The following is a 15,036-nucleotide window of genomic DNA, read 5'->3' on the forward strand; positions in this document are numbered from 1 at the left end:
TAAAAGGTGTGAGCGCACACGTCTTTCAATATAATCTTTGTAGTGGCTTGTTTGGCAAGTATATTGTGCATTATGGTTTGGCTGGTTGTAGTGTTGGCTCTGTTATACATTAACTAAACATGCGTTGAGTAGTTATTAACAGTGTGCGGCGGCAGGTTGATAAACGGGATTAACCCGTGTTGGGAATATTTGGATACGGTCTTTTTCTCTACTGAAATTGAGGTGGTCATAAATCTATGTTTACCATTTAATAAGGAAGTGAAAGATTAATATGCCACTATTTAAAATGTTATTAACCAAATCAACTAATGACGAGTGTTTGAAAAATAAATAAGCTTCACCATCACACACCTGATGTGAGGGTTTACAGCAGAGGTTAAACATAGTCACCCATCAGTGTCTCCAAGTACACAAACAATTCATATAATATTAAATGCTGTATTCATTAATGGTTGTATAATTCTACAAATATTTTTATATTTTAAGTTTTACATTTTTTATAGTAATTGTTCCCTACAGAACATTTTGTGCTGTCATTTTATTGAACGTGTTTGATTGGAAAATGTTAGAAAAAAGTTGTAAAATAACAGTATTCTACCTGTAGAACTTTAGGTTCTGTATTTATCTTTGTGTTTGATCATAAAAATCAAATAAAAAAAAATGTAAAAAGCAGTTTTTCTCTTCAGAACTTTATTTAAGGTATTTGAATGTAACATTTTAAGACAATGGATTGTCTCACGGGTGAGATGCTTTTTGTGCATTTTTGCTTGCTGTATGTGGATGACGTGATTAATCACGTCATCCAATAGTATTTGACAGGAAACCATTGTATGAGCTTCCTCCAGGAAGTACCGGAGCTAGGGAGTACAGTTATGCACGTCTATCACAGTAAATTGCTGGCAACTCTTTTGCATTACTTTCACAGTACACATTGTAAATTGATAGTAAATTGCTGGCAACTCTTTTGCATTACTTTCACAATAGAAATATAAAAGTACAGGCCCTTGTTGTAATGCATGTAAAACAAAATTATGTAATTCCCCAGTAACATACTGTAATATCACAATAATTCCTTAGTCATTGAAGCTGTGAAATTACAGTATAGTTTTACCTTTACAACAATGCATTGTAATATCATGGATGTGAAATTACAATACATTGCTGTGAAGACATTCACAGTGAATTGCTGTGAACCTTACTGTGAAAGTCATGCAAAAAAATTGCCAGGTATTTATTGTGAATTCATGGTGAATATTTTTACAATGTAGGCTACTATATGGTTTAAAACCAATGAAATGTGATATGAAGTTTCGGTTTGGTTAATTATTATTATTATTATTATATATTTCAATTAACTAGTTATTTGAAATAAATGTTTTATATGTTCCGATAGAAATGGTGTTTTCCAACAAACGTGGATTTAAAGAAGTAAGAAACATTTGTGCAGAGAAGATGTTGGGCAGCTTGCAGCAAGAACATAATTACTTTGCTGCCAGATTTCACTTTTTCATAGTGTCAAACAGCTTACCACAAAAAAAGCCACAATTCAAAAACAATTACATGATTAAAAACATTTTAAAAACTCAACTGTCTCTCTTAATGCTTCCGACTCTTTTCGACTTACGAATAAATACTGAATGTTTTCTTAAGTCTTAAAGTGGACCTATCATGCTATATTTAAATTATATATTGTAGGGCCATACCTATATAAGGTATATTTATACGTTTCTGTTTTCAAAATACCAAACAGATCATGCATTTTAGCCATGCCTCATTTCGCTCTATGTGCTGTTTGCTGTCTATGGGTCTGATTCTGCTGACCACGCCCCCCTGCGGGAGAGGTGAGCCGTGCTCTGATCAGCTGCTGGGCTGTCAGAAGAGGGGGAGAAAAAGAGATCTCCGTCCTCCGTGTTTTATTATATAGAGTCGTTATTCATTTGTTTTAAAGCTCAATAAATAACAAAGAAGACCTTTGACCGGCACTTTTCTAATTTTGGCCGGAAGATTTAAACTTTAACGGACATCTTGACCGGCGAAAGAAACTGAAACTGAAACTCTGCCGCACGGTCCCCTCGTTCCTTGGAAGAGGCGGAGAGGTGGGTGTTTGTCATCTGCTGGTGGACTAACCGGAGAGAATTACAGTGCTTGCCTCGACGGGGAGGGATTGCATTGCAGCGGGAGCAAACGCTTGCTTCGGGGAGGGAGAAAAAAAGCCACAGCGGAGAATAAACAGAAGGGTAACCATGGTAACTATGGGCGGGAAGTCTTCTTCGCTGCTTTTGTGGCAGACTACAGCGCCACTTACAGGCCTGGCATATGTACTACAGCATCTCCAGCGCTTTCGAGCGGCAATGGCCGGCCGTGGCCCAACCCCACATTCCCCTGATAGGTGGAGAGTTGGCCCAATAGCCGTAGCGCCACCGTCCTGACGTCAGGACAAGTGTTCAAATCTGGATCAGTTTTTATCAGATCCGTTGCAGCCCCTTTTTTTGAGATTTGGGTATGGAGGAAAATAGAGAGGGTTGTGTTTTCTGACACTTGGTGAGTTCCCTGGAACACCGGGGACACATATTCATGTATAAAAGACGTACAAAAGTGCATTTTGCATGATAGGTCCCCTTTAAGTTAAGCACTGTTTATTAATCTACAGTACACTATACTGAAACAGAGCCCATAACCATATACCTTAATCAGCGAAGGGTTGAAGGCATTATGTGCCTCGTGCTGTGACGGATGCCAGGCCGATAGACACGAGCTCATTGTGGACAGCTCCTGGTGGAGTTTTATCGAATAACACATAAATAAGCGTCAAAGTGAATTTAAATCAAAGTTTGGGAGAAAGGAAGTTAGAGAACGTATGAATACTTTACTGTTAGTGTTATACTGTGTTTTCTTTATTAAAAAATAACTTCAAATCTGAATTGTATTCTCTAGCGTGTAACCTGTTTTTTTCCTTCTGATTTCGTGTTTAAACTTATTTTTATTGTAATATGTTTGTATTTTCAGATGCACACATACTGTATGTTAATATCGTGAAGCACTTTGGTGAAAAGGCTGTTTAAAGGATTATATAAATTAAATAAGGATGAAAGATGAAGATGTATCAATTACATCACAACACATGTCGATTAAAAGCATATAGCTGCATGTGAAAAAAGCTTCAAAGTTCAAATACATTCTCTGATTGGTATTTTTTTTTAAAGAAGACATTACAGTGTCAGTGTCACAAGAGAGTAAGGCTGCTGACTTCACGTTGTAACTCTTGCATAAAAAGGCTAGCCTTCAGAAAAATTTGCGCATAAAGATGGTCCCCGCCAACATCACAGACTCTATCCCAGGAGGAGTTCCTCTATCGATGGACTTCAAAAGTCCTCAGGACTATGTCATCTTTATTTTCCATGTCCTATTTGCAACGGTAACTGTTCTGATAGCCGGATCTGTAGTCATCACCATATTGGCCACCTCGGCGCTCCGCCTCCAGAACAGGTTTATTTTCATGCTGAACACCAGTATTTGTGACACGCTTGTTGGGGTCTCCGTGTATTATCTCGGTCTGTTTGATGTTCGGGAGGTATACCCGTCTAGGAATGGAACTTATAATATTTTACCCTCACTTCTAGGGGTCAATATTGTGACGTTTTTGTTCGCACAGTTTGACCGCTATTTTGCTGTGTGCCACCCATTCATCTATGGTCGCTTTGCTACAAGAGAGTTTGTGATAGGCATTAACATCTACTGCTGGGTTTACAATTGGGTTCACTTGATGGTCAGGAATTTGCTGCCATCTTCCAAAGCATTGCAGATGTACGTAATCAGCATATTACTCATGCAGCTGATCGTGGTCACCAACGTGGCCATGACTATCAAACTGTATGTGGTTGCCAGAGTCCAGGTCGCCAGAGAACCTCCCAGCGCCGAAAAAGAGAGCAAGAAGGAATCATTACGAATCATCATCTTTGTTGTCATAACCTTCTTGGTGTTGTGGTGCCCCGCTTTTGTTAATATAATCATCAGATTTATAGGAGCAGGGGGGCTGACGTTTAGGAACGAGGCCACTCACCTGTTCGCCATCATGGCTCGTTTCAACTCAGTGTGCACTCCGTCCGTGTACATCTGGGGTAGCCCGGCACTGAGGGAAGCCATGGTGAAGACCGTGTGGGGCAGAGTGTGCCCGAGATGCAAAAGGAGGTAACACTGGGGGCAAATGCATATATGCTTATACAGCATGTTCAACAAGTATACGTACGTGATCTTTTCATCTGTTGCTCTTCTAACTGTCTTTAACTCCTTTTTCAGAGTCGGCTCCATTCACGGGAAGGGAGATACCAAAAATACATGGAAGTAACAGGAGCCCGAGGATTCCCCTATTCTAATCAACTGTGACACTTTCTCCATCTCTCTCCCTCCCATTGATTTTGAACCACACAGCCATGCAGTTTAAATGCCAAACAGTTTTCTGAAATGTTTCTATCATTGTGCCTTATAGGTAATCTCAATGTTTCATCTAAATTAGCTATTGACTCATTGAGTGATTTTACGGACACACCGTTACGTTACTGCTATTAAATAATAGAATAGTGTCGCGGAGTGAGAAGTGAAGTTTTATTTGTACCTTGTCTATCTGCAGTGTCGCTGTCCATGCTGGGTGGTGCTGATCGTTTTTTGTTTTTTTTTTTAAAGGTGTGAGCGCACACGTCTTTCAAAATAATCTTTGTAGTGGCTTGTTTGGCACGTATATTGTGCATTAAGGTTTGGCTGGTTGTAGTGTTGGCTCTGTTATACATTAACTAAACATGCGTTGAGTAGTTATTAACAGTGTGCGGCGGCAGGTTGATAAACGGGATTATGTTGGGAATATGTGGATACATCCGATACGGTCTTTTTCTCTACTGAAATTGAGGTGGTCATAATAAATCTATGTTTACCATTTAATAAGGAAGTGAAAGATTAATATGCCACTATTTAAAATGTTATTAACCAAATCAACTAATGACGAGTGTTTGAAAAATAAATAAGCTTCACCATCACACACCTGAGGGTTTACAGCAGAGGTTAAACATAGTCACCCATCAGTGTCTCCAAGTACACAAACAATTCATCTGGACGGCAACAAATTAAGGCTTGTAGCAAAACTGTAAATCTTTAATAATTGATATCTTCTAAGCCATGTATTTAAATTCATAATTTGCTGTATGCCCCTTTTTAACAAAACATAAATGATCAACAAGACTTAAAGATATAATACAATTTTAAATGATAGATCATTTCTACAGCTTAAATGCTAAGTGAAAGACACATGTACAGACCATAATACACTTCTCTGATATGAGTTTAAACTGAAAATACCTAATCAAAAAAAGCTAAAATAAATACAATATTTTTCTTTTTTTTTTTAAATATATAACTGAAAAATAAAACCTAAATGAAAACATTTATCCTCTAAAAAAAATGCTATCTTTAAAAAAGGCAAATTAAAGCACACTACAGCAAAAATAAACAAGACATTTAAATTTGTCTAAACACAAGCAGGAAGACTGAAAGAGTAGCAATGATATTTACTGATAATAAAGAACATAGTTGCAACTCTAATACATTGTAAATCCAGTGGGTTTAATGTTAAAATTCTTTAATCTGTAAACTATCGGCACAAAACTACTGTAAATTGGTTTAATAACTTAATACAATTATATTTGAGGTTTAAGTATACAATGTACTCATTTTACACAAGCTACTTTAATACTGATAAGGGCTATACAATAGTATACAGTGAAATATAATACAGCAGCATGTAAATGTTATTGATTGATAAGGAAGAGCGATTATTTTCCATCCTAAAACATGACCACAAGACAGGAAGAGGCGGCCTGGAGCTCTGCAGCGAGACGCTATTTAAGATGGAAAATGTAGTCCAAGTAAGACAAAGTGACGAATACTGTGCTTCGTTGGGCGTTAAAAACACTGGCCTAAAGATTAATCTATTCGGGGACAAACATATCTTTACATTTGTTTTTAAATAATTGCAAAAAGTCATACTGATCACAGTCATCATTTTCACAAAAGTTCATTTGTCCTATACTCACGTTTTCTATCTTTACTTTGTATACACTTGTTTACCAAAAACAATATAGTGTAAAACATTTGAATACAAATGGCTCTTTTCTGCATCAGGAGTAATACAAGTAGTCAGAGTGCTTCAGGGATGTAAGGACAGAAAATAGATTTTTACTTCAGAAAGACAATACATTATATGAGGCAGCAAAAGATACATTTTGTATAACACAGTTTAAGTTCATGCAAATAAGCAGGAATTTATTTTAAATGTTTCCAGTAAGGTGACATTTCTGGTTTGCTGGTTTTGCATTGTGTAGTAAAGTTCAACATGCCGTGAGGCCTGCTTGTTGTTGACTTTGGCTGTGTGTTTGAGTGTGAGATAATCATGTATAAATACGGTCATTTAAACAGGTTCACCTCTAGTGTGTGTGTGGTTTTGTTTAACAACCACCAAATTATTTCCCTGTGCAACTGTGAGTTGATTCACAACCGATAGGATACGCACCAAATGTTTAGGGAGGGCATGAAGTTGTGAATGTGCGTCATGTTCTACCACAGTGTCCATGGGGGCTGCTTGAGTGGAAACGAGGCCAGAGAGGAAACATTGACAGGAATGGCAATGACAGCCCACGGCATTGCATGTCTCTGAAGAGATCGTCTGATCATCATTCTGAAATAAATGAGAAAGAGGAAACATGTTTGATGTCCGGCAATTTACATTAATGATAACAGATTCCTTTATTGTTAAACTCAAATTAGAGCAAAAATAAGAGTACATAAATGTTTGTGTGTCTGCATCTTTCTTAGATGAACAGGTTGTAGGATATGTACATCCAGAATAACTCTAATAATACCTGGCAAAGATCTCGGTTTGATCTACACATAAAATAGCTTGGAGCTTTAAGTACAATTCTTAAGTCTGATTCCTAAATGTGTCTCACCCATCACTAGGGTTGGGAACCGAAACTCGGTTCCAGATGAGAACCGATAAGAAAATGCCGGGTACCGGGTACCCATACAAAATACACAATTTCGGTTCTGCTTAACGGTTCCTAAACGCGGTAGACCCTGTATTCCACCGGGTCCGTCTGCGCCGCGGGTCCGTCTGCGCCGCGGTGACCTGGTGGAATACAGCCAGGGTAGGGGCGGACTGGCCATCTGTGTGTTCTGGAGAATCACAGAACGGCCGGTCGTCAGCGGGCCGTTGACCGCCGGCTCGGTTCGCTGACGGCCGGCACCGCCCTTATTTTTTTTAAACGGCATCATGTAAGTTGCGCTGACAGGCGACAGAGGTCCACAGTTTCCCCGCAGCGAGGCTCCCCCCGCCCTCCCGTAGACAGTTCACGAGCTCAGTCACTTTAACACCAAAGATGGATCGCGGTAAACGCTCTAAAGTGAGGCTCCACTACACTAAAAAAGAAAAAGACAAAGCACAGTGTAATGCCTGTTAATAGCTTGCCACAGGCATAGCTCAGTTAAAATAAAGCACAGCTATTGTGCAATACATTTGTATTGCATGTATATTTTTATTTGTAAACATGTCAGTTAAAGCTTAAAAGAATAAAGATAGTTTTGTTATCTAAACGTTTGACCTCTTTCTTTTACAATTTTGGAATCGAAACGGGGCATCGATAAGAACCGGAATCGGAATCGATCAATTTCAAACGATACCCATCCCTACCCATCCCTACCCATCCCTACCCATCCCTACCCATCCCTACCCATCCCTACCCATCCCTACCCATCCCTACCCATCACGCCCCAGCAGGAATAGAGCAGGTATGCTGGGTTTAGCCGTGCTTCCATCAGTGATCATGTCCAGGTACTGACTGTCATTGTCCACCGCATTATCAGCAATCAGAACTGCTTTGCCTCCTGCTTCCTCCACATGTCGGGCCTTTTGCACAAAGGAGCAACCTCTGGAGAGCACATAAGAACAGACAAAGAAATGTGAGCAACTATTTGAAAATGTTCCCGCCAACACATCCTGTAAAATGATGTTTGGTCACATATTTATTCAAAACGTCTTAGTCCTATCAGGGCAGCTGGTTGCCCATAGCAATTAGACAATCCCCTAACACTTACAAATAGATGTGTCTGCTAATTATCTTAACACACAAATCATGTTTCTGTGGTCGCCAAGCAGCATCCAATTCGTAAATAACTCAGTGTGGAAATGGGGATGTGCAGTAAGGTCTAAAAGATCTAGCAACCCTTAAATGTCATGGTTTTTCCAGTTAATATTGTTTGTTTGAGACCCAGCAGTTTCCCCATATGCAACTTTTTCAAAAACATGTATGTAAAGACCTAGGTCCAACATACATTTAAAATGTCATCAGCAACCAAACAGGTTCATATCAAAAGTATTTGAATCCATAATCAAGTAACAGTCTTTTTATTTGCCAGTTATTTGAACACGTTGAATTTGCTTAACATTCATCTGGCTCTGAACCCCTCTGCTGACATTATAGGGAACTAATCATTAATATAATTATTATCTCTGACACATGAGGTGACTGGGGATGTGTGTTCAAAACATTGCAAGCTTGAATAAATCATTTAAACCATTTATTTTTGCCAGACTTATTACTGAATATCATTCTTAATGTGATACCAAGTCCATCTGAGACCTGTGTATACCTTCAGACAGCCTCCAAGTGAAGCACACGTTGTTTACTCGCAGTTTGAAAGCAGCGTGGAGAAGTCTTCAGCTGTGGAGAGCTCCGCCCAGGATAACTTGTGATACGACTTCTGTGGCTTGTTCTTGTTGTCAGTCTTATATTTGTATCATATATCGTTATTAATATGATGTCGAGTTGATTTGAGACCCGTTTATACTTTCATACAGTCTGTTAGTGAAACATACAGTCTGTCTGAGTTGTTTACACCCATCTCCAACGCAGCGTGGAGAGCTGTGGTAAACTGTGATCCGCTCCTCAGATTAAACTGTGATACGACTTCTGTGGCTATCAACCAGTGATCATGTTTAATATTAAAGACTACACACATGTATCGATTATCAAAACGGTATTCTGCACTTTGCAGCACTTATCCAGATAAAATGTGACTGTTTACTCGTTTTGCAAAGATAGAAGCAGAAATGTCATTGCTACATGTGCAGGGATATTTAGAATTTTAAATGCTGCTTTATCGTTAATTTTGTTCTCGGCAAACAATATTATGAATCCTCTATTCAAAAATATTATTCAGTGTCCATCGACATGAAAATAACAAAAAAGTTCATGCTGGACTCAATCCCTCGTGCCATGCACGTTACGAGTGTGCCACGGATCAATACGATGTAATCTGTCATCACAGCTTATTTTGTCACATTGACATTGTTAAAAGAGTCAGAACAATTCAACCCGACCATCTTTTATAATGTGAGCGAATGTATGTACACTTTAAGCCATATAATATACATATTATAGTAGGCATTTGCTTTGAAATAGTATATACTGACTGAGCATCATTAAGACCCACCTACCGAGATCAGATATCCTAGTTCATCAGCCTGCGAGCCCACATTATGTTGTGATAAGTGGTCATTTTACGTATTATGTATTCTAGTGCACACATTAAGTTCAAATATGCAAATCAGGCCATGTGTTTCGTTATGTAGTAGCTATAATCACCTGTCATGGAAAGACAACAATAACAAGGAATTAATATTAATATTACCAAGTTACACAGAAATAGATAAAACACATGAGAACAAAGACCACATAGATAAACGCATAAACGATAAGTTAGAAACGAAAACATGTTAACAACAGCGTGAAAAAGTATGAATATGTGTTTCTAGTTCTCAACGTAGCCTATGCGAGTACCCTCGTCATTCGGTGTCGCTGCATAACGAAAGTTAACCAAGTAAACAGTCACATTTTATCTGGATAAGTGCGGCAAAGTGCAGAATACCGTTTTGATAATCGATACATGTGTGTAGTCTTTAATATTAAACATGATCGCTGGTTGATAGCCACAGAAGTCGTATCACAGTTTAATCTGAGGAGCGGATCACAGTTTGCCACAGCTCTCCACGCTGCGTTGGAGATGGGTGTAAACAACTCAGACAGACTGTATGTTTCACTAACAGACTGTATGAAAGTATAAACGGGTCTCAAATCAACTCGACATCATATTAATAACGATATATGATACAAATATAAGACTGACAACAAGAACAAGCCACAGAAGTCGTATCACAAGTTATCCTGGGCGGAGCTCTCCACAGCTGAAGACTTCTCCACGCTGCTTTCAAACTGCGAGTAAACAACGTGTGCTTCACTTGGAGGCTGTCTGAAGGTATACACAGGTCTCAGATGGACTTGGTATCACATTAAGAATGATATTCAGTAATAAGTCTGGCAAAAATAAATGGTTTAAATGATTTATTCAAGCTTGCAATGTTTTGAACACACATCCCCAGTCACCTCATGTGTCTTTTTGTAGTCCTCGCTGTACGCGTCCGGATATCAGCATCGCAACCACAACCTCGCACACTGGTACTGAATGTGCATCAAAGTGTTCCTATCCAACCAAATACACCAAAAGATGAATGTTATGGCGCGTTTCCACTACAGCGCGGAGCACGGTTTAAGAGGGCTGTGACGTCAGCGGCCCGTCTTTGGTTGCGTTTCCACTTGGCCTAGTACCGGCCGGCGGGTCCTAATTCACAGTTTTTCTGGCCTCATAAAATCGTGGGTCTAGGGCCAGAGACAACGAGGCTGAGTCGGGCTGAGTATGCTAAACTAGAGAGAGAATCGCTGGCAAGGGGGCTACAACTACAACAAGATGGACATATTTGACCGTGATTTAATTGTAATACACGTTTCAAAATGATGCCGAAGTAACAACATACTGATACCGGTTAGTAAAAACCATGAATTAATGCTTTGTCAAGTCTGCAGACAGACGGCAGGCGAAAAACCTTTTAAAATGCGTGTTTTCTAAATGGAGATTGGCTAAGCTAACGCAGTATATGCTCCGACCGTCCACACTCACAACAACGGCCTATACAGACATAAATAAAGCAGCGACTGTATTCACCATGACACAGACAGTCTGTGGTTTGTACTTGTTTAACTTTTGTCGAGTTTCTGAACATATATGAGGAGCTGTGAGCTCTGAGTGCTAACAGCTAACGGCTGTGTTGTTTTTCTGGGGTTCTCATTGAAGATGACGTCACGGCTCCGCCTACACTGCGTTACTATAGATACTACCCCAGTTCCTAAACTGTAATGGAAATGCGCCATAAAGTGAGCCAGTCCTAACGAGGCCTAGCCATACCGAGCGAGGCCGTGTAGTGGAAACGCGCCATAAACGACAGAAGAAGCGATCGAAATGTGTATTTCCTGGTTATTCGACAAAGGCCACGCCCCTGATACATCTGCCTACCGTTATAGAATATCACCAGTTGTTCGTCCCACATTTCAGTGTTTCCCCTACCAATGTCTTGGAGGGGCGCTGCGCCCCGCCAACGGAGCCCCGCGGCCCCCCTGAAATTCAAGGTGTTTAAAAAGTATTATTTTTTTTCATTTATATATATATATTTATATATATATTTATATATATATATTTATATATATATATATATATATATATATATATATATATATATCACCAAATTGCAACTAATCTATATCTACTGTCACTTTTCACATTGAACATGTGCTCTTTTATTAAATAAACTAAACGCTTTCATTTTAAGTTGTGAGTTTAGTGTTTTTGACCCTAAGAAACACTGATGCATTAATCAATAACAATAATCCACAGCTCCTCTCTCTGCTCCAGAGGATTTAAAAAACATATATCCCAAAAAAAAAGCATGTCTTCTTATTGCAAAACTGTCCTCACAAGGCTGTGATAGGATAGTCAAGAACAACACCACATCTAAACTTATAACAACTGCTTGGCCATCCACTCAACCCCTTTTCATTTCAGGCCATGTCTTGAAATGTCTTTCCCACAAGTCAACCACTTTGACCCTGCAAGTTTGACCTGCTTATTGCTCAGGGGTAATGATGAAATGATGCCCTTTTGTTTTTCTCTGTACAAGCGTCTTGAGTATTTAGAAAAGTGCCTTATAGATTAATTGTATTATAATTATGATTAAAAGGATTGATGCAAACTTACAATTCCAGTTTACCACATATCCCAAGTGTTCCAGACTCAATGGCTTATACAAGTGAAGCTATTGTTGCTGATGAATGTGCACGTACCCTCTCTCCACCAGGACTACTTGTCCCTGTATGATTTCTCTGTCCTCCAGGTCTGAACAGCCGTCTGCTGGGTCTGCTGGCACCAGGAAAATCTTATCATATGAATACGTCTAGGGACAAAATGAGAGAAAAGGAATGTGATAAGTGATTGGTGAACACCTGCGTCTGAGGCTTGACAACCCTTTGACCTACATGTGAAATTATACAAACAACAACTCACAAAATCTCCTCCAAAGTCTTTGGCAGGTGCTGCACTGAAGATGTACCCTATCTCCTCTGGACTGATGACCCGGAAATAAAGCAGTTCATTGATCCCAAGACCTAGGGTACAAAAAAAAAAAGGACCAACATTAAAGGGGACCTATCATGCAAAATGCACTTTTGTACGTCTTTTATACATGAATATGTGTCCCCGGTGTTCCAGGGAACTCACCAAGTGTCAGAAAACACAACCCTCTCTATTTTCCTCCATACCCAAATCTCTAAAAAAGGGGCTGCAACGGATCTGATAAAAACTGATCCAGATTTGAACACTGTCCTGACGTCAGGACGGTGGCGCTACGGCTATTGGGCCAACTCCACCAATCAGGAGGAGACAGCCACGGCCATTGCCGTTCGAAAGCGCTGGAGACGCTGTAGTACATATGCCAGGCCTGTAGATGGTGCTGTTCTCACTGAATCTGCCCTTGCAAAAACAGAGCTAAAAAATGTCAAATTGAGCAAAATGAGGCATGGCTAAAATGCATGATCTGTTTGGTATTTTGAAAAGAAAAAAGTATAAATATGCCTTATATAGGTATGGTCCTACACTATATTATTCAAATATAGCATGATAGGTCCACTTTAAACAACACGCAGTGACATTATTTTTAGGTTGGATATTCAACGTGCAAATCCATTGGTGTTTTTTAATATGGCCAAGTTTTTGGTTTTGTGAAGAGGTGTGAAGTAACTAAGTACATTTCTTCAAGTACAATTTTGAGATACTTGTACTTTACTTGAGTATTTTATGCTACGTTGTACTTACTTAAAAAGGACTCTAATTAAAGTAAATTCACAATCTACCCTGCGGTATACGAAGTCATTAAAACTATCTGCACCTTTACCAGCTTTGATAAACACTTGAATGTTTCAATAATTATAATCAAATTATATAATATATATTATTCTGAAACGGTCCAATTTGCATAATAAGTACTACTTACTTTTGTATTTTTACTTGAGTAACATTTTGAATGCAGGCCTTTTACTTGTAACAGAGTAGTCCTACATGTACACTTAAGTACAAGATCTGAGTACTTCTCCCAGCTCTGGTTTTGGTCCTAAATTGAAACCCTGTGGTTAAGAGCAAGTGCTAAGATCATATACTGTATGGCTAAGATGTGAGCTAACCGTCCTCTGAGAAAGAAGACGCCACCAGAGAGTCAATGTCTGTCCAATATCCATTATACACTGCCACGGTCAGCGTTAGTTATAATGGCAGACATGTGAATAACTGCATCACCAGTAACATTACGAGGTCAGAGTTGCAGAAGCAGTCACATATGAGATGATAATTCACTGAGAAAATGCAGAAGTACAGACGAAAGCCTTAAAAAGCTTCTGAAACCCTCGAGCTAACATGACAGTTACACCGACACGTTAGCTAAATTAGCGGTTTACTAGCATTACATGCTCCCCCGCCCCTTACTTACCTGAAATGCTATTGAACTGTATGAAAACACTCCAGAGGTATAAAAGGAAAGCCGTCGTCCAAACAACCTTAGCCATGTTCAAGGCATTTGTAGAGATAGTTAACGTTAAATAAAACAGACGTGTAGCTTTATAATTGAGATCGGTGTTTGTCCATACTGTATGCTAGCTGTCGTTCTGTGAATGAACAACAGACCTGCAGGTTAAAGGAACCACTTCCGCGCTTTTTTAATGCGCATGCGTACATCGCAAAGGCGGATCAACCTGCTAGGTGGTCGCGGGGCAAAACCAAACTGTTTGGCCCCTTTAGCTGACCCCCCACCCCTCCTCCTAAATTGTTTTATTTACAACTCTCTGTGCACTGTGTATCCAACATATTTATATTCTAGAGCAGAATATTTACTTTACTTCCAGCCAAGGACACCTTACAAGATAGATAACATAATGTGAACCCGCTCATGGAAAAACAGTATATAATTTTATAATATGGATTATTTAGATTAGATTAGATTCACTTTATTGATCCCAATTTGGGAAATGTTTTCGTCACATCAGCATGTTAACAAAGCATTGCAAATAATGGGAAATGAAAAAGAGAAGAAAATAAACCATAATAAAATAGTAACTTCTCAAAATAAAAGAGAACTATAAAGTAAAATAAATTCATATTGACAGTGAAAGATTCAAATCTGGGCCAATTACACCTAACACAATTTTAATTGAAAAGTATGTTGTATTATTATAACATAGATAAACTTTCAAGCACTTGTGTCCTATTCCAATAGACACAAATGTAATAATCATATTACCATTTACCCAGATTTGCTTTTCAAAAGATTTAGGAAATCTCAGAATTGGTAAGAATGGTTTGCGTTTATATTCACTTATTAGGTTTTCATACAAATGGAATGCAAGATTGAAAAAATATATGATACAAATTGTTCCCCAGTAAAGTAATACATTTACATTTTTAGTTTTCCAGCTGCTAAGACAATACTCTGCACTATAATAATAACCATGAACCCTTAATACAAAGAAGAATTTCATGAAAATGAAATAAAATAAAGACTGA

General features: G+C 38.8%; 2 protein-coding genes across 2 annotated transcripts; one reads left to right on the plus strand and one right to left on the minus strand.

The window, feature by feature from the left end:
• Positions 1 to 3,304: 3,304 nt before the first annotated feature.
• LOC117472575 (somatostatin receptor type 2-like) lies at positions 3,305 to 4,345 on the plus strand. Its single transcript, XM_034117859.1, has 2 exons — positions 3,305 to 4,188; positions 4,297 to 4,345. Exons 1-2 carry the CDS (start codon positions 3,305 to 3,307, stop codon positions 4,343 to 4,345), a joined length of 933 nt encoding a protein of 310 aa, XP_033973750.1.
• A 782-nt stretch (positions 4,346 to 5,127) lies between these two features.
• On the minus strand, positions 5,128 to 14,174 carry LOC117473161 (protease-associated domain-containing protein 1-like). The gene is made up of 5 exons (XM_034118661.1): positions 13,967 to 14,174; positions 12,493 to 12,593; positions 12,273 to 12,382; positions 7,803 to 7,970; positions 5,128 to 6,721 (listed from the first exon to the last, which is right to left on the minus strand). The coding sequence occupies exons 1-5, from the start codon at positions 14,040 to 14,042 to the stop codon at positions 6,601 to 6,603; spliced, it is 576 nt and encodes a 191-aa protein (XP_033974552.1). The 5' UTR covers positions 14,043 to 14,174; the 3' UTR covers positions 5,128 to 6,600.
• Positions 14,175 to 15,036: the final 862 nt, after the last annotated feature.

Source organism: Trematomus bernacchii, unplaced genomic scaffold (genome assembly GCF_902827165.1).
Source record: "Trematomus bernacchii unplaced genomic scaffold, fTreBer1.1, whole genome shotgun sequence".
NCBI classification, from domain to species: domain Eukaryota; kingdom Metazoa; phylum Chordata; class Actinopteri; order Perciformes; family Nototheniidae; genus Trematomus; species Trematomus bernacchii.